Below are 25387 nucleotides of genomic sequence, written 5' to 3' on the forward strand. Positions count from 1 at the left end.
TTATAGGAAAATCGTACTTATTACTATTGAGTTAAGGTGCATGACAGTTACCACTGAAATGCAGTCTACAGTACATTGCTTGACCTACAAGAAGGCGCCTGACTAGGGCTGCCATCCTTCCGGGTTTCCCCGGATTTGTCCTCGTTTGGAGGCCGTCCGGGGGCCGTCCGGGCGGGGTTTCAAGAAGTGTCCGGGGAAAACCCGGACACTTTTCATGAAAGAAGCACCTCATTGAATTTAAGTAGGTATATGTTAATAGTAAACGGATTAAAATTAGGTATTATATTGTTTAAAAAAAATCGTACTCGTTCGGGGAAAAAATGCGATTTACGCCAAATGTCCGGGTTTTTTTTAATGTTTGTCCGGGTTTGACGAAATTCGAGATGGCAGCCCTACGCCTGACCTACCTTCCTTATGGCTTCTCTGTCTTTGATTCCTCCATGACGTTAACTCAATCGCATTTACAATATGAATTTGTATGTAAGTAGGTACATAATAACATATACCTATACCTAAGTTATAACCTATAGCTAAGTTATGTAATTCCAAGTAGGTAACCTAAGATTGTATACAATGACGTTCATATTGTTTTAATAAATAAATACAACATTTGCCCAAAAATTCTTCAAAAGAGCAAGCAGATTATACAACAGGGTTAACAAAACTCTTGCCATTGTTGGTCTGCCGAGGATAGAATGTAAAAAGAAGCTCACAAATTGGCTGTTGGGACTTGATTATCAGGAAACCGAAAAACTGCTTTCTATCCTATCCTAGTTAATATATATTCGTATCACATATGTATCAACCGGCAAAAATACTCACGCACTTACAAATACGTTACGCCTCACAGTCATACATTGACATATTATTAAATGCCAATCTCACTCTCATAAATTTCACACATACTCACCATACACACACACACATGCACACACACACACAAAAAATTAATGTTAACAGAATAAAACCTCACAGATCAATGTTCTTACGTGATTTACATGTACTGTTGTTGTTATACTGTTACAGCCCTTTTTATCGTCCCACTGCTGGGCTGCGGCCTCCTCTCACACGGAGAAGGATTGAGCATTAATCACCACGCTTGCTCAATGCGGGTTGGTGAATTCAGACTATAAGGTCTAGGTTTCTCTGTGGTCTTGTGTATGTCTTCAATTATTGAGAGTCTCCGTATTCTATACTCTATCCACGGAAGCAAAAGCTAAAAGGTAAACAAAGAATGACACTTTTTCAAGATGGCGGTATAACCCGACCGATGAGAAAACGTCACATTTTTGTGTAAAATGTTCGCAGTATCTGTGATTTTAGTAATCGGTTGGGTTATACCGCCATCTTGAAAAAGTGTCATTATTTGTTTACCTTTTAGCTCTTGCTTCCGTGGATAGAGTACGTATTCTCGTATGTCTTCAATTATTGAGAGTCGCCCTCGATTTGTCAGGGTTTCCATCACGGATATAATGAGAATGGGGACCATTTAAGAACCTTCCTTTCAACCAAAAAAAATATTGTTCAAATCGGCTTGTGTACAAAACATTAATAGGAAATACAAACAAATTAATTAAGACTTTCCATTTTTGGGAAATCGATAAAATGGGTACCTATGAATAAAGTTAGAACCAATATGAAATCTTTATTCAATTTCATCAAAGATAAAAAACTATCCTAGTAAAAACAAAAAAGCATCAAAAAATTCATCCCCATCGCTGTCGACTGGGAGCGTACTCAAGAGGCTGGCTACATTTTTTGTCTTTAATGTAGGCAAATAATTATGTTAATATCTTGATATTTGCATAGATATTTACAATACACACCTATAAAAAAGTATCCTAGAAAAAAAAACACTATAACTAAAACGCGTCAAAAAATTCATCCCCATCGCTGTCAACTGGGAGCGTACCCAAGAGGCTGGCAGCATTACCTCGTTGGATCGCCATGCTGATCCTTTGTCCGAGGTAATAGCCAGCCTTTTGGTCACGAAAAGCGTCAACCAGCCGACTAGATAAACCTTTAAATAGGGCGTTTAATTAATATCTTTGCTTAAATTGAATAAAGAACTTTGTGAGTAAACTATAATTAAAAGAAAAGGCAGTCAAAAAATGTTTATTTTTATATGCCTATGAAACAGTATTAAAAGTCTGACGGTGATGACAAACCATGAAATTACTCCTGTGACGAATTGATTAATCTTAGACAACCTTACTAGAAAATGAACAATTAATTCCATTAATTCTTAATTGGTTTAATAATAAGTTTTTTGTTAAAAACTCACTAATTCCTTGAGTTGCATGTATTTGCACGGATTATATCTAAAACCGATTTTCTGTTGGTTCAAATCGATTTTACGCATTCGAGACTTTAAATATCGGTGTATTATCGTAGTATCAATTCATTTTGTATGTTTATTTTTCATATTTGAGCACAAATATGGCGGGATATTTTTTATTTCTACTTAGTATTGTATTAGTCGCTTCAACTGCTTTAAGAATAGAGGAACACTGTGATTTTCAGTTTGGTAAGTTATTTTACTATCCCTGACAGAAATATATAATACCTAATGATGACAAGACCGATTTACGGCCAGTTTCTTCATCAAAAGTAAAAGTCAAAGTAATGTCTAAAGTAAAAGTAACGGTCAAATTCGTTTTTTCAAGGCTAAAGTGACAGCAAAACTAATAGAAAAAATGAATTTGACCGTTACTTTTACTTTAGACATTACTTTGACTTTTACTTTTGATGAAGAAACTGGCTGTTAATTGTCGGCCACGGCGGTTGTTCTCATATAAGGAGATGAGTCAGCTGTGCAGGGCATATTTATAGTGCACACGCATTTGCTTGGAGACAGGTGCACTCACTAATCCTTAATTCTCATAGCCCGATGGGAACCAATCCAATCCGACCACCGGAGAGAGATCCGACATATACGTGCTTGTCATGGCACGGTTTTGTATAAATCACCCTATTTACAGGGTCCGGGTAGTGCTGTTAAAGTTTCATAAAACCTACAAGGCGATTAACCGACAAACGAAAAAAGGAAGCCGACACCAAGTCCCCAACATACATAGTTGGGAAAAAAGGCTCCGAGGAGGATGATGATGCAAATTTTGTATCAAACTGGCTTCTACTAGCGGTTTACTATAAGAACTAAAATGAGAAACATTATAAAAATTGCCTATAGCTTTACTCGATAAATGAGCCATTAGGTAAGGAAGGAAGCCGACCCCAAGTCCCCAACATGGTTGGGAAAAGGCTCGGCAGATATTGATGATGATGATCTATCTAAATATATAAAACTCAAAGGTGACTGACTGACTGACTGACTGACTGACATAGTGATCTATCAACGCACAGCTGAAACCACTGGACGGATCGGGCTGAAATTTGGCATGCAGGTAGATGTTATGACGTAAGCATCCGCTAAGAAAGGATTTTGATCAATTCTACCCCCATGGGGATAAAATAGGGGATGAAAGTTTGTATGAAACTTTGTCAATTTTAAACCGATCGGACTGGGACTTTGCATGCATAAAGCTACTATGGCGTAGGCAACCCTTAAGAAAGGATTTTGATAAATACCATCCCTAAGGGGATAAAATAGGGGATGAAAGTTTGTATACATCTTCTTAGATTTTATGAAGAAGTCCTGATGACGAATCAGAATTTTATGATGACGTTCGCTTAAATACGATTTTGATTAATTCAACCGCCATTCAACCCCCACGGGTGATAAAATAAGGGATGATGAATGATGTAAAATGTATTAGTTTGAACCTATCAGTACGTAATGGAACGAACAAAATAATTTTCCAAATTGGCTGACTAGATCCAGAGATTTCCACACGTCACAAACTTTACTTCTTTTGTTTAGTAATTGTCACATCCACAACACAACCTTGATCAATTAATCTATGCGACTGCTAAGTGCTAATCCTAATTATACTGTCACGTGAAAGAATGCACCTACGGGATAAGTAGTATTTTGACTATTCTATATTGCCCACGCAGACGAAGTTGCGGGCAACAGCTAGTTGTAATATAAGTTTGCTTTATTTTGTACAGGTGATCCAAATTGGGGAATATCTAAAGTTGTATACGACCGTGCTTCCTGGTTCCCGGAAGGGCAGGACAAATGGAATATTTTTTTACCGGTAAGTGACCATAGATATCTACAAAATCAAGTTAGAGTCCGCATTACGACACAAGTTTGATAGATTGGCGCTAGTGTCTATGGATATGATCCAGGAATGGCGAATGGTCCATGGCACGAATGACAAAATAATAATTCTTCTTCTTTCGTGTCGATGACATGTCTTATGGTGAGACTACACTTTATCAGCCCACAGCGAGAGCACGCCGGACGTGCGACAATTAGAACACCATATAAAAATCAGTCCTTACAAACAACTGAAATTCTCCCTTAAAACTGACAGCTTCTGTTAACTGATCAAAACATTCGACATTCTTAACTTTATCTCTACTTTACACATGATGTTGCAAATCATAAAAACTAAAAATGACTCCTGTGGCTAAACCACTGAATGGATTCGGTTATTTTTTCACCATTCGCCATAGAATATCATAAAGTATATGCGATAGGATTTAATGTGATTGTGAACGACACACCTTGTATACCTACTTATAGTTAACATTTTTTAATAATTTACATTTCAGAAAGACAAAGGCATGATCAGCTTCATCTGTGTCAAGGTATCTGTGGACTACAAGAAAATGATGAGAGTGCAATACTCGCCAATATTTCATAAGTTAACTTTAAAACTAGACAGACCGGCGCCGAAACAATTCCTTTTCCATGTTAAAGCTAAGGCACATGGTTATTAGTTAAAAACTTAAAACATTTGTTTTACCGTCAAAGTACCGTTAAAATTGACAGCTGTATGTAGTTCTGGGGCCCGATTCTCCTAAGTTAATAATGTCAAAATCGAATAGAAATCGAATCGCGATATGATTGCAATAGCAGTTTTAACCTTATCGGGCATTCTGCTACTAATATAAGACCAATCGTATTCCAACGACATTCGATTGGTGTGCGATTGGTCTGCTATTTTGGTGATTTTGGTCTATACGGCAGTTTGCTGTACAATCACTTTGCAATCGTAAATCATTCGCAGACAAAATGATTCATTATTGAATGACAGAAAAGGATAAAAACGTTTATTTCAAAGAAAAAATAGCGGAATGCCATATACGCTTCAATCGTAATCGAGTCATAATTGTATGTCGCTTAAGTAAAATTAGGAGAATCGGGCCCCTGTATGTAACTATGTAATATATATAATCACTTATAATACCACAAGAGCTTCAAAATTATCGGGTATTTTCCGATAGGTTCGTTGCAAACAAATGAAGGAGTCAAGTTTTTCAGGTTAAAAAATAACGAGCGCGAAGCGCGAGTGATTTTTCCTGAAAAACTTGACGACTTTATTTGTTTGCAGGGAACCTTGAGGGAAATGCCAGATAATTATGAAGCTCGTGTGGTATTCGGGAGATTATTTTTCCGTCCCAAATGTCGGCCACAACCTGTCAGTTTGACGTAGCAACGACCAGAGAAAATATTCAAAAAATTTTCAGTATAATACCATGTAGGTTGTACCACGTGACGTCGAATGGTGCAATTCTATTGGTCGATATTTGGGTCGGAAAAATAATCACTTATAATACCACAAGAGCTTCAAAATTATCGGGTATTTTCCGATAGGTTCGTTGCAAACAAATGAAGGAGTCAAGTTTTTCAGGTTAAAAAATAACGAGCGCGAAGCGCGAGTGATTTTTCCTGAAAACTTGACGACTTTATTTGTTTGCAGGAAAGGGAAATGCCAGATAATTTTGAAGCTGTGGGTATTCGGGGATTATTTTTCCGTCCCAAATGTCGGCCACAACCTGTCAGTTTGACGTAGCAACGACCAGAGAAAATATTCAAAAAAAATTATCAGTATAATACCATGTAGGTTGTACCACGTGACGTCGAATGGTGCAATTCTATTGGTCGATATTTGGGTCGGAAAAATAATCTAAGGTAACTAATTTAACCATCTTCGAAAGATCGTCATGAAAATTGGCAGCTGTATCTAGTTCTGATGACAATACAATAATATGGTACTGTCGAACTGATCTGATGATGGAGCCGGAAGATATGAAGTGGAACTTCATGATGGAACATCATATCATAGCAGGGTTTTGGACTTGTTAGTCAAGTGTTGTAATGAACTTCGACTATTTTTACGTGCATTGCATTTATAAAAATATTAATATAAATATTCATGATAAATTGAGATAGGTTTATTAGTCTGTAATACATTTTATTTAAGTTATTTAAGAACTACTATGTAAGATACCTACTATAAAAAGTAATTAGGCTACTAAATAAAACAATTAAATGTTTAAAAATACTCTTTATTTCTTACAAATGTTTCATATTATCCACGTTTATTTCCATAAAAATCTCATTAATTTCACAAATACGGTTTCTCTCAAAGAAATAATTCAAATAGAGAAATATCTTAGATTTTTATCCAAGAAAACGATTATTTTTTCAAAATTAAAAACAACAGAAAAGTTGTAAGAGCGTTTTCACACTAGCGGATTTTATCATGCGTTTACTCTCAGTTGTTCTACGCTCAGAGCAGCAAAAAACCTATGTGCAGTTTCAAATGTCATTGTTTGCCGACGTAGGTAAGAAGGCAGTTACCAATATGTAGTATGTTGTCATGTGTAGGTATATGAGCAACGACAATCGTAGAAAAACCCGAGCAGAAAATCCGCCAATGTGAATTGTCAATGTATTTAACTAAAATAAAACTTATTCAAAGTAGATGAAAATATTTCTCTATTTCAATTATTCCTTTTAATACATTATTAATATCATCGTCACGTTACACATTTGCAAAAACAGATTTTAAGAATTTACTTGGTAGTGGAAAATAAAATTCTCTATTATTTTTCAATGTTTAAAGCCAAATTGTAGTTGTCCTTGAAATTATGTAAATTTTAACGTTAATTGTGTACAAAATACAAAATAGGACAAAAAAATATAAAATCATTTTCAAATGTAGGTAAATTCAAACAAAAAATAAATTACATGTAGTCATTTTCGTCAAATTCTACAGAGAGAATTCAGGTCAATAAACGGTGATCAAAAAAGTGATAAAATGGAATAACAAAATATAATCTTAAAAAAAAAATGACAGCAACTTGACATCTGTCAAAAAATCAGTGCACCTTCTACGAATTTTCTAATGAATTCATGGTACAGTAGACTGCACATCAGTGGTAACTGTCATGCACCTTAACTCAATAGTAATAAGTACGATTTTCCTATAAAACTGTTACCACTGACCTGAAGTTGACTTTACCTATTTGACTGCGCAGTAGATTTCGCATATTTAAGAATAAAGATCAGGTATTTAGCTGTATCAGATCGACTGAGAACTTCGATTGGCATCAAGATAAAAATATTTTTTTCTAACCATCGGGCTCAGTCCACGGACACCACGGACTAGCAAGCGCAGCGTAGGACGTCCACCAACAAGGAGGACAGACGATCTTATGTCGGTCGCCGTCGACGCTGGATGCAGGTCGCCTCCAACAGGTATCTGTGGAGATCTAAAGGAGAGGCCTATGATCAGCAGTGGACGTCCGCCGGCTGAGATGATGATGATGATCTTGTTAAAGTCTGCAGCATACTCTTTAAACTTCAAACAAGAATTTTTCAGTTATACTCATTTTTGATCACCGAGTATTGAACATAGCACTTCATAGATATTTGATCACAAAATCTCTGTTCATGATTATTAAGAATAGAATCTAATGTAAAATAAAATTATAAATAAGGTTTCACTTAACGAACATAGGAATGAGAACTTAATAATGTTTAAAGCACCAAATAAACTTAAGTACTATATTTACAAAAGCACGCAAGCAGGACGTTTGAGCAGACTCGTACTTTAGCGGCCGATCCCAAAATGATACCTATCTATCTCTTGAATAACCTATCTTTTCATTCGCTTACTAAAGATAGAATTTTGACATAAGTCAATTACAAGTAATGTCAAATTCGTATCTCTAGTAAGCAAAACAACACTACAGCCAGTTTCTGCATCAAAAGTAGCAGCCAAAGGAACCTCATAAAGTAAAAGTAACGGTCAAATTATTTTCTTACGTTTTTAACTATTAGTTTTGCTGTTATTTTAGCCTTTAAACTTTAACTTTTACCGCTCATTAAGGGGATTTAAGAGCTAAAGTCACTGTCATTGTGTTTTTGTTATGGTAACTCTATGGACTTTTAGTTTAGCTGTGACTTGGATAAAGAAACACATTTGTTAAAATGTCAGTAATGGTCAAGTAAAAGTCAATACTTTAGTTGTTACCTTTAGTTTTAGCTGTTGATGAAGAAACTAACTGTTAGATAGAATATTGGGAAGGGCCTTTATCCAAATCATTGTCAATTCTAAATATCTGCTCTTAACGTCCTGTTTTAAGTCAAGTTTTAAAAATATAAATAAATCTTATTTTTCTTCTTATTTGTTGATCTGCTAATATAATTCGAATCAAGTAAATTTACAAAAAAAAAAAACTTAAAAAATAATAATTAATATTTTCTTTTTATTAGCATAACATCAAATAAGATTTATTCTTGACTTCAAAAAAATTAAATAAAAAAATAAAAATTTTAAAAGAATAATTTAAATTATGGCATTTAAGTTCGAGATAAGTAATTTTACAGTTTTATTTATTTAAATATACTCTTAAATGACTATTTACAATCCTTGGTCCGGACGCTTAGTTTACCAATTTAAGAATTAAGTTAAGATACAAAACTTTTCGCATTTTAATAGACACTGAGGAACGGCGCAGAAAAATTAAGTAAAAGCGCAGAGCAGAATATTTTTTTCTGTCAAAATATTATTGACATTGTTATCATCCATCCATGCCCAGCCTTTTCCCAATTCAGTTGGGGCCTGCTTCCAGTCTTAACATATGCAGATAAGTAGTTGCTCCTTGTAAAACACTGGTACTCAGCTGCATCTGATAAGACTGGAAGCCGACCCCTACATAGTTGGAAAAAGGCCAGGCAGATGATAATTATTGAATGTCGAAAATGTCTTTAATAATTTGAAAATGAATTCTGCCTTACGGTTCGCCATTTTTGTCGCCGCGACTTAAGCAAGCTAAAAAAGCTTATTTTAATAAACAATTTCATATGAAAACATACAATGTGAATGACATATTTTTTTTTGTTTTATTAGCAAAAAGTTTTAAGTATCCATTTAAAAGAAACATGTCTTACAAAAGTATTTCAGACCAATAAAAATAATTGCAATTGAAAATATTGCAGTTATTTCACAAAATAAGTCAGTAATAAAATTAGCATTTACATAGAAACATTGAACATACAGTCAGGAATATAGCTGCATTCAAAATATATGATCTAGTCTGGAGTTTTTTATTTTTTTTAAGGTTTCAAAATAATGTTTTAATAAATATTGGTATGCAATCTGACTAAAAGAATTTTAAACTCTTTGTAAAAATAATATCAAAGTTATCATCATCCTCCTACTGCCCTTATCCCAATTATATTAATTCTTATTAAATATTCCAGACAAATTCATATATTTTGAACGCTTGTTTTCAATCACACAATATCAAAATCACTTTACAGAGGTCACATTACAAAGTACTTAATTAAAAGATTACAAATTCTGTATTTTATACAAACACGTCGCTTAAAATTAAATAAAAATAATATTTTTGATATTAAAATCACATTTTGTAGCCGACCATCTTTGTTTAATGCAATTAAGCAGATAAAAGGCAGTTGAAACGATTTCAAAAGCCACTTTTTATGTCTGTTTATGAAGAATTTGAACAGTTCAGAAAAAACAATGTAGTTTTTTTATAACTTAAATTTTTGGCTGCCGTTTTATAAATTCTCTGAATAGTTACTATAAGTACACGCATTTTTATACGGCTGCAATCATCACAATCATCATCTTTCACATTTAAAAAACAATATCATAAAAGTCGGCATTTCCATCAGAAACTTACAAAAAGAGTCTTATTTCTGAGTGACATTAACTACTAAAACCAAGATGGCGGCTATCAAAATGGCGGGAGCTGTCAAACTGACAGCTGAACATGTTAGAACATCGTTGGGATATAAATTCGGAGGTAGAGGCTCTTCGCCACCCTTGCAGTACTCGTTTCTAGACTGGAAAATTAAAGGAAATATATTAATTATTATCAGTTTCCTACATTCGTAAAATGCTTATTTTCAAATGAAGAAGGCATAGTCATTAGTTACCACGAAGTTTAGGGGCTATCTAAATAAAATAATCAAGAAAAACTTTGCGCAATCAAAAATTAATCCGTCAAAAACAAATCGATTAATTGATCGACTTTGCGGCTAAAATTATTAACAAAGTTATGTCCTATGCCATAGGCCTTCATTTGTCAAAATGCACCTCTTAAAAAAAAATTGTATCTAGCTAGGTATCTAGTTGGGTAAGTAAATAAAATGTTTAACTAAGTAGGTACACAAATCATAAAAAAATGGAAATATATTACTATCGCGAATGATGAAGATCACGCTTCATGACTTATGTTAACTGAGGTAAAATAAATACTAAAATTTCCCGCTCCAGTCTTTAGCTTCAACCATAGCTCTATTTTTTTTAAACTTACGGCAAACTCCTCCCCACAGAGCTCTCTGCAAGGAGGACAGACGACGCCTCCTTTGTGGAGCCAGCCGCGCTTTATTATTCTAATCTGTAGCACCTGGCTCGCGTGGAAACATGTGTACGAGTAGTTGCCCACCTTGAATTACATAAAATTGCATATTCATTATTGTTTAACTAATTTGTTAAAAAAACACACAAGTTTGTCATATACCTTCTAAAATAGGTTTATTTTAATTTTTTATTTGTGATTGACAGTCTGACTACAACGATTCATGAGATACATGGTGACAGACAGCGAATCTCCCTTTCAAAGCTTTAGGTATGAAACCCTACAAAGAGAAAAATTGATAGTTATAGGAATCGAAACTATGGAGCCAATGAACCGTTGAAAAACTGAGAAAAAAAAGTGAAAAATGAAGGTATATTTACCACTATATGCAGTCGACCACTTTCACATTTATATTTGTAGCAACCTGAACCCCAGTGTTGCCATTCTCTTATCTGGAAATAATATATTTGCAAAATATATAAAATCTGTTACAGAATATAAATTAAAATATATATTACAAAGAGTTCCGCAGACAGAATACTTTTATTCGGCCGATAGTTTTTTTAGGTTCACTAATCTACTGAATGGTAGTTGGCACATTACAAAGATAAGGTATCAAACGGACTTAAAAGTTTGACTGAATTCACGATTACCTTCACAAGAAACTATCGGCTAACCATCGCTCCACTATCGGCCGAGAGTTTAGCCTGCCGTCTGCGGCCATATACAGCCACAGAATTGAGTGGGCACAACAGTTAATATTCTTTTCAAACTACATACAGAATTAGGTTTTGAAAAAGTTTACCTGTCTACAAGATTTCTGCTCCCACACTCTCTCGCTGTGGTCGAAACACTTGGAGTGCGCTCCGTAATTCTCTAAGGCGAAGTTTACGTCTGTTTCTGTAAAGACAAAAAGAAATGTGATTAGCAAGATTGAAAATTGTTATAATATGGATATGCCCCATATTCGATCTACCAATTGATTTGTTTTTTAAAGATATAATTTTGACATTAAGTCCCATACAAGCGGGCCTGGGCTGCGGGATTATTCGAAAGATTACCACGGTTCTGGCACATAAAAGACTAAAGAAGGAACATGGTGGGATTTAGTCAGTAAGAGTCTGACACTCCCTCACGCTGCACCCACAGCGGGAGGGGTCAAAAAATTCTTGACAACGGCCGATAGCTATATAGTGCAAGTCACTTCAATTTACTTACTGGGAGTATTCTCCTCATAGGAACAGCGGCTGCCCCTGATGAGCACACTCTTGTGTCTCCACGTGAACTCCTGGAGGTACGGACAGTAGTCCGCCAGGGAGACGGAGCCGCCGTAGTGAGCTTCCTCGCCCGGCGCCACGTTGGGTAGCGTGTCGAAATGCTGACGAGAAAGATAAAAGGTTTAAAATCAGTGATCTGAATAACTAAGTTGTGGTCGGCTTAAAATGTCTACCGTTTTAAAGGCACACTGCGGCTATGTGCCCGGCCTTTTTTACAAGTAGGAGGTTTCTGCTGTTCGGCTGCGGAAATACCCGCCATCTGCTATATTGCTACTAATTCTGCTCCAAAACTATTGAACCGCTTCTAATTCTACTCTCAAACTACTGATCTGATTTGGAAAATTCTAGCTATTTTCACGTGGTTTCATCAGCGTCTTATGGGAACTACTGTCTATAGCCTATGGCACTCAGGAACATTGTAGCTGTCTATCAGGGAAAGAATTTTGGAAATCAGACCAGCGGTTCCAAAAATTACCCCCTATATACAAACTTACAAATTTTACCTGTTAAATATACCTAAAGAAGTATAAATGAACGTACCTGATAAGCTCTCGGCAGTATTGTATCGTGTCGAACTAGATTACACAGTACGACTGCATTTCTTCTTGGAGAACACTCGGTCCGCAAAGGATTGCCTTTGATTCTCTCACAAAATGGCGCGGGATTCTTACGTCTGCAAATAAATGAATATATTGTTAGATTTAAGAAGTTTTTATGTATGTTTTGGATGTTGGTTGATTGAATTATATGGTTGTATTTTCATATATTTTTGAAAAAAAACATGGAATAGTTTTAAAAAAAGTATATCAATGACTGCTAATTTCATAATTCAGAGGGGACTTTGAATGAACTATTACTCATAAAGAAAACATTAAAAACTCATCTTTAGCCTTTAAGTTAAAACATACTTTTTAGTTTATTTTTATATATTGATTAAATATAAATAAACACTCGTACAAAATAAAAATTAAAAAATATATGTACAAAAAGTTAATAGTACGATACTTACTCATTATTCGACGTCCCGTTATTAATGCTTGGAAAATGAAATGAAATGAATTGTTAGTGTATGAGGTAAGTCACAAAACTACAAAATGTATAAAACAAATATATCGGGTATTTCGTACCTAATCACATTAAATCAAACACGTTAATATACTGGTTAATACCTATATGTCGATTAGCACAAAGAAAATAATCAAATACGCAAAAAAATAAATAGAATAAAAATATGCGAGAATTAGAACACCATTTATGAGTCAGTTACATATTTACAAACGACGGAATTTCTCCCTTGAAAACTGACAGCTGTCAACTGGTGAAAACATTCGATACTTCTCAGTTTATCTCCGCTTTACACATAATGTTGTAAATTATGAAAACGAAAAATGACTCCTGTGGCTAAACCACTGAATGGATTAGGTTATTTTTTTTTACAATTCGTCAATAAATATCTTAAGTATATGAGATAGGATTTAATGTGATTAGGTACGAAACACCAGATAAATACACTATAGCAGAAATAAACAAGATGATATATGATAAAAGTAATTTGGCATGATTAATAGCAATGAATGAAAAGATTCATGCAGTCAAACTTTACACACATAAACGGTGATAAACGTGTATAGGTAGTTTAGAAGAAATTATGATATACCCATATTTACATAAATAACCACCAAAGGTAAACTTAAACGTCAGCTAAAAAGATAGTAATTTTACTTGCTGAATTTAAGTTAATCAACTCAATTTAAAATAATTGTCAATTACTAAAGTAAAAATAAAAAAATAAACTTTTTTAAACACAAATATTAGTTTCACTATGTATGTAAGAAAATCTTGGAATCTTAATTTGACCCACTTCCCGGTCTTCGATTAGGATATAATTTTGCCCCACGCTCTGAGTTCTGATGACAATACATGACTAGCTAAGGAACGTTACAAAAAGCGTGTTTTTTCGTTTTTTAAACTATTTATTTTTTAAATAACATAGGTTAGGCGTGTAACATGTAATTTAACTCTTAGGTAAATGAATAGGATTTATCCAACTATGTAAATATAAGACAAAAGATGATAATGAAAGACAAAATTAATATGTTGACGAATTAAGTTTTGAAGACCACTTACTCCACCGTAGAATTTTCCGAGATCAAGCTTGTAAACAAAATTCAAATACAATAAAAGGACACACAATAAGTACCTAAGTAATAAATTCTGTGCCAAATGTACTTTTGGACAAAAGCGACCACAATATACTTAAGTGAATTTCAATTCAAATAAGCAATTTACAGAGAGTAGTATTCATTGAGAAATATATACAAAAGTTCCACATGTATTAGCTTTTAGTAAGGACAGAGACCCCAAAACGCACACACCCGCAAGTGGCCAGGGTGGGTATATTTACGAAATATATTTAGAATGCAGAAACTAAATACTTATTCAAGAAAGTTTTTTCTCGTTACGTCATTAAATTAGTTTTGTCTACCAACTAATTTTGCGCTGTCATCATATTTTAATGTATTTCTGGGTATATTAACGTTCTTTATCTGAATATGAACTTTTTGCACCACCACCAAAAAGTTATACTCGACCCCATCATGATAATGTTCTACCCCACTTCCTAATTCTTAATTATCATATTTAATCAATCCCTATTTTCTTATCTTTAACTGCGGATTTAATCAACCAATTCATCGACAGTTTTTCGATTAGAAATTGAAAATATGAAACAAATATCAAAATTCAATATCCAAATGCAAAAGAACGGATAGATTGGTTATTAAAATCGACAGTAAAATCCACCACAAAATATTCCTTTCAACAAAAGCTTTCCACATCGCCCCACCTAATCCGACTTCGCCCCACCTAACCCCACACCCTGACCACTTCGCCCCATAAATAAAGAATTTACCTAAACCTTTGAGTATTCAGCCACTGCTTGCAGGAGACCATAGAGAACTTGCACCCCAAGCCCCGCCCCCAGTCCAGAGGGGTGGCATGTTCGTAGTTGGCGCGGTACCAGCCCGTATCTTCCATGAGGGCGAACGTTATACGACTGAACACTGAGTTCTGTGTGTGGGTCCCGGTCATGGCTTCGTTCTGGAATTTAAAAAAAAAAACATAGATACATATAACTGAAACGGTAAATAAATGTAACGGTAATTTTAAAAAAAGCGGCCAAGTGCGAGTCGGAATCGCGCACGACGGGTTCCGTACCAGTATTACCGTCTATATTCGTACCATAAAAAGTTGCATGGTTTATTTATTAGTTTAAATGAATACTGAATTTATCAATGTATTTAATCCCGATTCAGATGTTTAAAATACAAAATAACCCAATATAGTTATAGGCACTTCAAAATGATTTGCTGCAGTTTCCTAGATGCGTTTCTAAATTACCAGTCTTTTTCAAAACACAAATTTCAATGTCTACATCAATTTTTAAACTGCCAAACCATTTTCAATCTTCCTCTTACACGATAAGGTTCTAATTTGTATAACATTTTCGTGTACTTAAGACTTACTTCAAAAATCCTTTTCTCCCAATGTGTTAGGGCTGTACCGTCACCTCCTTGGTCTTCAAGTTCAGCCCCCTCAAGCTCTGAACAGTTGAAATGATCACGGACCTGATTAACAAAAACATAATTATAAAAATTATAAATAAATAATTATATTTATGTCTTCTACGTTTTCACCACGGGAGCAATCTTAGAAAAATGGCGATCCAGACCGATTAACAGCCAAGCTGCTGTTCTCATATAAGTAAATCAGCCAGCTGCGCAGGACATACCTATTATAGTGCACAAGGGTTTGCTTGGACACAGATGCACTCACTATTCCTTCTATCTCTGCGCGCGATGAGACGACAATCCGACACCAGCGGGGAGAGATCACAAAGAAGATTGAAATTCACGTGCTTTCTGATTCACGTGTATCAATCACCAATCTCCGGGATACCTTACCCGGGGATCGAACCCGAGACGAAATCAAACGATCGAACTACTAAAAGTTTATCAAAAGGTGAAACAAATAAGAAAATCTCAAATATTGCATATTAACCATGTTAGGTTCCAAAAGTTATTATTTGATCAGTTTTGTAAACTTACCTCTTTAACAACCCTTGGTGTGACAATCATATGGAAAGTCCTCTCCATGTAACCCCCTCTGATCATCCAATTCTTTCGCGTTATATTCTTTACAACGCGGTCAGACCATTTGTGGATTTGTAATCTAAAACATAAAGTTCAATGTCACCCTTAGATCACATTTAAGTTAAAAAAATGTCAGAAACATCAGCCTTTTTAGGGTTCCGTACCCAAAGGGTAAAAACGAGAGTTGAAATTTTCACAGATGATGTATTTCTGTTGCCGCTATAACAACAAATACTGAAAAACTAGAATAAAATAAATATTTTGGTAGGATCCCATGCAAGAATCGTGATTTTTTACTCATTTTCTAAATAATGGTACGGAACCCTTTGTGCGCGATTTCGACTTTTATTGTCTCACATGAGAGTTCTGGACTCTTCTAAAACAGATTAAGAACTAACAATGTTGTATAATATATTATGTATGTTAGTCTTTAAGGTATATATCTATGGGCCTATGCAGCCTGAAAATAAAGAGATTTGATTTGAGTCTGAAATCGTCAATCACTATGAGGAACCGTGGTGATTAACGGTCATAACTTTTTTCTCTGTATGAGAAGAAGCCTGTGCCCGGCAGTGGGACAGTAAAACACAGCTAATCTCGCTTTCAGAAATCATAAGTAGGTATACTTACTCTTCATCCATCGGTGGGTTCCCTGTATCCGGTCTTCTTTCAGTCAGGGGCTCGCCATTTTCGTCTCTGTAAAGAAATAACAATATTTTACCGTGACAACGTCTGATAAATCGATGGAGCCGGCTGCACGCACGAAAAAACATGACTCATGCGGCGTTACCTCGCTCTGAGGCGTTCCGTCTAAGGCTTGAAGTGCAAGCGAGAGCACGCAACGAGCGACAAAGAGGCACGATCGGCCTCCGCGTTCGGCAGCGTTCGACATCTGACGATCAAATTCTTATGACGTTCATTCGTGGCGTTGTCACGTTCGACTATCACTATATATATAGTCAGTAAACCGACTTTACAGACAACCGTTTTTTTTTATTTATATCCGAAGTCTAAACATGTATATTCAATATATTCAATATACATGTTTAGACTTCAGAAGACTAAGTAATTCTGTCAGTTTCATTGCAGTGGTCACTGTGGTCAGTCCTTGCAAGACCATTTTGTCATTACCAGTTTCTTCGTATTTTGGAGCGTGCGGTTGTCATTAGAATAAGTAATCAGAAGCCAGTAAGTCTGGCAACCAGTCCTAGGGTTATCGGTTTGCCCGCGTAACCGCAATTCGGTACTTAAATCTATCAAATACGCTTTCGCCAAAACCTTTCCACATCGCCCACACCTAAACTGACTTCGCCCCACCTAAGAGTATGCGACCTGAGAGAGAATATGGGTTAATACGACCAGGTAAGCAGTCGCTCCACAGTAGCATACTGGTAGTGGTACACAGTGAGCTTCATCCGTTTACACCGCAAACAGGGCCCATCGCAGGAAAAGGCTAGGCAGATGATGGTGGGGAGTTTGTTCCACCACTTCTTCTTTCCAGCAAAAACACATAGTAAGTGGTGAAAAGCGGGCGTTTTGGGAGTTGTCTTTTGAAGTTCAAAAAGTGCCGATTTTCAGCCTACTTTGAATACATGACTTTTGATTTTCATGGCTATCATCCTTACCTATAAAACGCGAATAAAGACACGCTGAATCCAAGTGCATGTAACATTTCGTGCTTGACCGTAGAAAGCACGGAGGGTAAGTCTCTGTACTTCGTTGATAATTCGCCCGGGCAGAAGTTAGCATGCCCTGCTACCGGCCTGTGGAGAAAAAAGAGAAACAAATTAACTATAGTAAATTATATTAAAACAACAAAATTGTCAAGGAATTAGTGACAAGACAATCAATGTGGACTGTGGGAATTGAAAAACGGAAATTAATTGTAAGTTTTTTAAAACTTTTCAAAGCAGCTCTGAGTCTGAAAGTTGGTGATGTTACACAGACGTGTCTTGAAAGTGGGTAATGTCTAGCTAGAGCCCTCAGTACACGATGGTGTGATGGGCCACGCTTTGCAATGCACAATTGTAGGCCACGATCACTTGGTGTTCACACATTGGCGCATGTCTCATTGCTGCCTGGCAAACCACTTGCTATGGACGTCGAAGTAATTACTTCTGCGGCTATTTATTCGTATACTACATATATATTTACTTATATACTACTATATTTATTTTTAGTGAGGAACTAAATATAAAACACCACAGGCCACGCTGCGCCATGATTCCATGTGCCCAAAAAACCGAGAACTCCCATTTGCACGCCACGATTGACAATTGTCCGCCATCATATACCAATGCCCCTTGTACACATCGGTGATGGCGTGTAGTGGCCACGCATGGGCCAATGTGTACTGGGGGCTTAGCATTCTTTTTGACCTAATCAAAGAGCAGAAAAAGCTATCTTAGAATCATCGGCATGAATCTTGAGCTCTGACCATCACCTGGGCAGAAGTGATTTATTAGCAAAGGAACAATCCCGAGTGACGGCTATGACGCGATGCGCTGCGGGCCAATCACCGCTTTACCCCGCCCCCGCGCCTCACTTCATACCACAAAAGGGACCCAATTAATTACTTCTGCGCAGGTGAAGGTCAGAGCTCAAGATTAGGCCGATGATTATACCTGTCTAAAGCCGACTCCTGTTGACAATGTGAGGCATAAGCAACAGTTTGACCACGACGACATCGCTCAGTCTCCACCGCGCTGACATACAACACGAAGTCTGTGTCTTCTACGCCTTGGAAGTCTTCGGGCTCTTCTGTGTCTGGAGAAGAAGGTGAGAAGAATATGATTATAAGGTCAGATCAGGATTAGAGGTACCCACGTTTTGTTTGAATTTATGCCTCCAAATAATGAAAATATGATCAGAAGGATCAGGATCAGAGGTTCGCACGATTTGTTTAAATTTATGCCTCCAAGCAAGACAATCAGAACTACTGTTCATTTTTCATGTTATCCCTCAAATACATATATGTATGTACTTAGGTAAGTAAAGAGAGTTGCTACCTAGTTGCTACCAGATGCGATTATTTTCTGTCTGTTTTCAATTCACCTAACTGCTTAAACGTGCTTATCACAGGAACTATGTACTTCACTGATTTGAAAAATTCTTTCAATTTTAGATAGCCCGTTTACCGAGGAAGGCTACAATAGCCTTCCTAAATAAAAAGTAATTCCTATTATTATATATATTCCTAAGTAAAGTAAATGGGCATTCTGGTATAACAGTCCTCCTTTCTATACCAGTATGGGCATTAGTTCCTTCAGGGCGCCGATGAAACTGCGAGAAAACAGCTAGTTACAAGTAATACTTCCAATATGGCCATACCTGGTGGCACCTCAGTGCCATCATTGATGGAATTGCCATCAATGTCAGTGGGAGCGTCGTCTTCGACCCTGATCTGTCGCGGCAGAGCTCTGCAGTTGTGTCCAGTACTGTTGCATACGTAACATAGCTGGAAATTAGAGAGAATACAGTTTTAATGACATATTATCATCTTCATTTGAGTAGACTCTTAACTAAAAATAAGCAAACCATTTTGACTGGTAGAGAATGCCTTGTGTGTTCATTTACGTTTCCAATCTTAGGATCGGGTTAAAGTCTAACCCGATACAGCTGAGGACCAGTGTGCTGAAATTTCAGGTACACAGTATACCCTGAGGAAGGATATAAGCGTGGGGAAAGTAGTTCTCCAAAAAAACGGGTGGAATCGCAAAGAACACCTAATATATTGATAACTCTAGATTAAGACATCGTATATGTAGTATTTGCTAACTTATATTTTTATTTCACAAACAAACATAATAGAAAATTCTTCAATATAAATAAATACAAGCAAACTCTGATCGAAACTCCAGTCTAAACAAAAACAATAAAAATACCAAATAAATGGTTTTCATATAACTTAAAACGGTCGTAAATAATATCAAAAGTATATTCCATGGTTTTGCTATATACGCTACATTTTTGTTTTAGTTTAAAATGTTGATTTTATGTAGATTTAATTTTATTGGTAAGTACAAATATTACTGGTTGAAGCACTAGTCTCCCAATCACTAGTGTGTCAGTTCGATTCCAGGACAGACAAGTGCGTATGTAACTTTTCTTTGTAAGTTACTCGTATATGTATTTTTTAAGTCTTGTATATGTACACAAATGACTGAGTAAGGCTGAAGAAAAACATCTTGAGGAAACCTGGAGTACGACTTCTGACTGCCCGAAACGACTGCTAAATATGTTCAAATGACATCACGGACCCGAGAAGTCGTGGTGGCCTAGTGGGTAAAGGACCAACCTCTCAAGTATGAAGGCGCGGGTTCGATTCCAGGTCAAGCAAGTACCAATGCAACTTTTCTAAGTTTGTATGTACCTACTTTCTAAGTATATCTTAGACACCATTGACTGTGTTTCGGGAGGCACGGTAAACTGTAGGTCTCTGCAGTTATTGAACATCCTTGGCAGTCGTTACGGGTAGTCGGAAGCCAGTAAGTCTGAAGCCAGTCTAACCAAGGGGGTTATCGCTATGTTTATCGGGTTGCCCGGGTAACTGGGTTGAGAAGGTCAGATAGGCAGTCGCTTCTTGTAAAGCACTGGTACTCAGCTGAATCCGGTTAGACTGGAAGCAGACCCCAACATGGTTGGGAAAAAGGCTCGGAGGATGATGACGTCACGGACCCACCAATATAGCGAGCCTTACAAAACACTGAGGAACTCGTCGTGACATAGATAGACCTTGGACCGATAGGTCCTCGACCACGAACTCTTGCCTACATGCATGTTACTAATTATTACAACGCTTTTTTCAGGTCTTCAACTACTCCTTCTAACACATATAGCTCACTCATTCGTTCTCCTAACAGCAAACGTAGAAGATGTAAAAAAACTGGCTCGGAAATTCGTATCCGACTCCCTAGCAGATAAAATAGCCGAGTTCATTGCAAAAGCAGCTCAAAATATGGGCGCAAATGTTTCAGAGGAAAAAGAACCCAAAGCAGACCAAGTTTCTGAAGAAAATGACCAATATAATATCGAAAGACATGGCGAAAGTGGTGCTCAAGATGCTGTGAAATCTAAAGAAGAAAGTACAGAAAAAACGGTGGAGAAAAAAGAAGAATCTGATTCTATATCCATAGAGGAAAAGAGCAAAGAGATTGAGACAACTGCAGAAACAACAACAACTCAAATACAACCCGAAGAGCAAAGTCGATACTTACAACTTGAACCAAAATTGAACCAACCGTCGGAGCCAGAGAAAAAATCCAAATTAAGCGAAGAAGATGACAAATTCGATAAATCAAAAGAAGCAAGCAAATATCTTGAAGAAAACCTTGTTACTAAATCAACAACCAACAGTGAAACTTTAAAACCTTTAGAACCTTTAAAACCAAAGAAAGCCAAAAAAGGCAGACCTTACAGGCTTTTAGCTAACTTAAACTCAATTGAAGAAAACGATATGAATGCTAAACTAACTGAAAATAATGATACGTTAGATGATTTTTCTGAAAACTTGCTTTTTAACCAGAAGAGGTCCTTCGATGGACATAGAAACTTTGGTGGTATAAAACTGACTACAAGCAAGGGAGCTTATGAATTTGATCAATACGACACTAAGAGAATTAAGAATAATGGTTTAGTGGCTACTAATGGACCAGCCACGTTTATTTCACCTGGAGATAAAGTATCAGATAACTGGTGGGAGAAAGATTTGCCAGGTCGGCTCCATGATGAGAAGGGCAACATTGAATCAAAAAGAAAATCTTGGTTCTGATTTCTGAATAAACAGTTTTGTAGTGCTTAGTATTTTACAGGTTATTTTTTCTTGCTTTTTACGAATAAAGATAAAAATTATGTAAATCAAGTGTGTGATCATGGAAATGTAATTTCATTCTACCTAGACTAAATTAATTTGCCTGACTGTCTTTAATGAATCCTAGTAATACAGATAATAAAGGTAGGACGTTAAAGGCTAAGAAAAACCTAAGTTTGAAAGATAACATATAGCAAACAATACTCTTGGCGCAGTCGGTTTTTAGACGAGTGACAATCTTGTTTTGACCAATTCCTCCGTGTTTTGGAAGGCACGATAAACTGTAGTTCCCGGCTGTCATTTGAACATCGTTAAGGGTCAGCAGTCGTTAAGGGTAGTTAGATTCCAGAAAGTTGACAACCAGTCTTACCAAGGGGCATTGAGTGGCCCGGGTAACTAGGTTGTAGTAGGTAGATACTCAATTTGGCACACTGGTACTCAGCTGCATACGGTTAGACTGGAAGCCGACCCCAACATAGTGGAGCAAAAGGCTTAGAAGATGATGATGATGGCTACTTACATTTAAGTGTTCCTCAGGGACCTTGACTTCGCCACACATAGTCTCGACGTTGCATTTGTCGATGCAATGCGTTCTGCCATCTCGGACGAAAACTTGTCGTGTTGGGCATTTTCTGTAACAAATGTAATGAAATGTGTTAATCATTTGTAATTACGATGGGATAAGTTAGAATCAGACGTTCAAGATAATAGTTATTTGTTATACAAGAGTGCAAAGTTGCTTTTTAACCGCGGGCTCAATTTTGATGACCGAGCAAGCGAAGGATTCAAAATGGCGCGCACATTCTTATGTCATCAAATTAAAAAGAAGTGCCTATTAAAGTTCATTTATTTGAAAACTCCGTTTAAAAATGAAACGAGGTTAAAAATCTATATAAAAACAATTATAAAAATTACTTAATTAATTCAATAATTATTTTAGGCAGTATTTTATTTGTTTAATATGTATTTGTTTGAAAAGTCTTATCAAGATTGTCACAAATGGAGTATTGCACACGATTTTCCAAATTCAAATCACTTTGCCGCTCTAGAGGATAAAAACGACTTTTGCGCTCAGATATCAAAGGGTAAAACTACTCTTTCCGAGATGGTAGGATGAAAAATGTTTTTTTTAATGTTTGACATACGCTAACATCAGATCGGATGTTTGATCTTACGAGTATCAGTCGTGCTAATAGTATGTGTGCCTCAAAGTAATTTTTCTTTCTAGGAAGGCTTAATAACACGACAATATGGTAACAATAGTTTAACACATTGCTAATAACAAGCCCCCGCATATAGGTAGGCTAACATAAAATACACTGAAGACTCAATCGCATACCTTTTGGAAAAGATAGTAACATAATACATATTTAAAAAATAGAAAAAAGATTTGGCTTTATTGTACCCCAAAATTTCTATAAAATCTCTCGCAGACACTCCTGCTAAAGACGACAAAAATGAGGAAGACGCTACGAATACTGACGATTTAATAAAGGCAAAATATTGCTGTGACAACACTTTGCTCCCTCAAAATTTGCAGGCGTTTACGTTTTCTTGTAAAACGTCTTTGCCGCTCTTATCGTTTGACAAACACGCTATAGTGTGTTCATGCATTTCATACATTTTGAAAATGGCGTGGTCACTATGCTAATTTAAAGACCAGTAAAGTTTTTAGAGGATAGTGTCAGAGATTTGTCAAATCTACCTGAGGTTTCTAATATAATTAACCCCAGCGGTACAGCAGGGCCAAGGTCTGCCGGGACTGCGGGATTGTTCGAAAGAGTTACCGCGGCCCCGGTACATAAAAGGCCTACGACGGAACACGACGGTTTTTAGTCAGTAAGAGTCTGACACTCCCTCACCGCTGCTAACCCACAGCGGGAGGGGTCATTTGATGATTTTTAAGTTTTAACGTCGTTAAAAAAAGTGCCAGTATACTCAGTCAGATTTCGGAACACAAATCCAATTATGACGTTCGTTCGGAAAACTGTATCTGTCCACGATAAGATTTTGTCTTATCGTATTTATCTGAATTCTAAATACTGAATAATATATTATCATAGAACTGATTATGTTTATGAGGTCGAGAACATTTTTATGATTTCCTGAATACTATGGCGGATGGTAAATACTTTAATAAGGTTCAGATGTACTTGGAACTTTTTGCGTTACGTCAAAATATGTACAGGTCTTTGCCAAACCATCTTGGGGTCGGCTTCGTCAGTTGTGTAGCTTTTTTAGGGTTCCGTACCCAAAGGGTAAAACGGGACCCTATTGTTTTCGCTCCTCTGTCCGTCCGCCCGTCCGTACATCCATCTGTCACAGGCTGTATTTCATGAACCGTGATAGTTAGAAAGTTGAAATTTTCACAGATGATGTATTTCTGTTGCCGCTATAACAACAAATACTGAAAACTAGATTTTTTACTGAACTAGTTTTTTTTAATGACATCTCCGCTAATCATTTTGTTCTTCATACTGAAAACCGAACAAGTACAGTGAATTAACGACAGACAGACAGAAGTTTGTTGGAATTCGGAAACGTCAAAATACTTGGTCTATTTATGACGTCAAATCACTGATAGACTGATAGACTGATAGGGCGAAAGTCAGAGAAGTCGACAAAGATAAGGCATTTAAATAGACTCTACTCAAAGATATTATAGATTTATTGAAGCGAGATTGTATGTTGACGCCCACAAATGTTTCTAATGAAACAAATTAATAAATGAAATGGAAACCATAGGTAACCCTTCTTAGCAGTTGGGTAAAAACCGGCTAAGTGCGAGTTGAACTCGCGCAAGAAGGGTTCCGTACCATTATTTAAAATGAGCAAAAAATCACGTTTGTTGTACGGGAGCCACCCAAAATATTTATTTTATTCTAGTTTTCAGTATTTGTTGTTATAGCGGCAACAGAAATACATCATCTGTGAAAATTTCAACTCTGTAACTATCACGATTCATGAGATACAGCCTGGTGACAGACGGACGGACGGATAGACGGACGGACGGATAGACGGACGGACGGAAGGACAGAGGAGCGAAAACAATAGGGTCGCGTTTTACCCTTAGGGTATGGAACCCAAAAAATCGGCCAAGGGTATGTACTCGGTGTAAGGTTCCCTAGCAACCTCATAATTTTGAACTACGGTTTGTTGTAAGGGTTCCGCACCTTGAAAGGAAGAAATAGATACATAAGTACAAAGATCACATTGTTGTTTGTCTGTATGTCCAAACCTATAGAGCATTTCCCGTTAACCTAGAACTATCGTTATTTCTCCGGTGGTGTCTAATTGCCGTCCCATCGCGCTATGAGAGTGAAGGAATAGTGAGTGCACTTATATGAGAACAGCAGCTGGCCGACAACCCACTGGTAGGACATCATTGTATGTGG

General features: G+C 36.5%; 2 protein-coding genes and 1 long non-coding RNA gene across 4 annotated transcripts in view; 2 read left to right on the forward strand and 1 right to left on the reverse strand.

The window, feature by feature from the left end:
- The first annotated feature begins 2418 nt into the window (after positions 1-2418).
- On the forward strand, positions 2419-5804 carry LOC135119246 (uncharacterized). Its single transcript, XR_010278075.1, has 3 exons — positions 2419-2527; positions 4072-4160; positions 4684-5804. It is a non-coding gene; the product is annotated as an uncharacterized LOC135119246 (long non-coding RNA).
- A 603-nt stretch (positions 5805-6407) lies between these two features.
- Positions 6408-25387, reverse strand: part of Invadolysin (invadolysin) — an 85382-nt gene continuing 66402 nt past the window's right edge. Inside the window, exons 5-18 of one of the 2 annotated variants that reach the window (XM_064043264.1) lie at positions 22513-22624; positions 19514-19640; positions 18808-18949; positions 17809-17946; positions 16814-16879; positions 16139-16262; positions 15557-15658; positions 14944-15131; positions 12573-12705; positions 11974-12133; positions 11561-11655; positions 11136-11207; positions 10711-10842; positions 6408-10237 (exon numbers count right to left, since the gene is read on the reverse strand). In XM_064043264.1, coding sequence (XP_063899334.1) covers positions 10085-10237; positions 10711-10842; positions 11136-11207; positions 11561-11655; positions 11974-12133; positions 12573-12705; positions 14944-15131; positions 15557-15658; positions 16139-16262; positions 16814-16879; positions 17809-17946; positions 18808-18949; positions 19514-19640; positions 22513-22624 — 1744 coding nt within the window. In that variant the 3' untranslated portion in view covers positions 6408-10084. The remainder of the gene's footprint in view (positions 10238-10710; positions 10843-11135; positions 11208-11560; positions 11656-11973; positions 12134-12572; positions 12706-14943; positions 15132-15556; positions 15659-16138; positions 16263-16813; positions 16880-17808; positions 17947-18807; positions 18950-19513; positions 19641-22512; positions 22625-25387) is intronic. The other variant, XM_064043265.1, reaches the window with a different exon arrangement.
- Positions 20091-22052, forward strand: LOC110382824 (uncharacterized). Its single transcript, XM_021343526.3, has 2 exons — positions 20091-20198; positions 20992-22052. The coding sequence occupies exons 1-2, from the start codon at positions 20168-20170 to the stop codon at positions 21951-21953; spliced, it is 993 nt and encodes a 330-aa protein (XP_021199201.3). The 5' UTR covers positions 20091-20167; the 3' UTR covers positions 21954-22052.

Source organism: Helicoverpa armigera, chromosome 31, assembly GCF_030705265.1.
Source record: "Helicoverpa armigera isolate CAAS_96S chromosome 31, ASM3070526v1, whole genome shotgun sequence".
NCBI classification, from domain to species: domain Eukaryota; kingdom Metazoa; phylum Arthropoda; class Insecta; order Lepidoptera; family Noctuidae; genus Helicoverpa; species Helicoverpa armigera.

Coding starts and splice junctions, on each gene's coding strand:
- LOC110382824 (XM_021343526.3), top strand. CDS start 20,168: ATGTTGATTTTATGTAGATTTAATTTTATTG. Junction 20,199..20,991: donor ATGTAGATTTAATTTTATTG/GTAAGTACAAAT, acceptor CGCTTTTTTCAG/GTCTTCAACTACTCCTTCTA.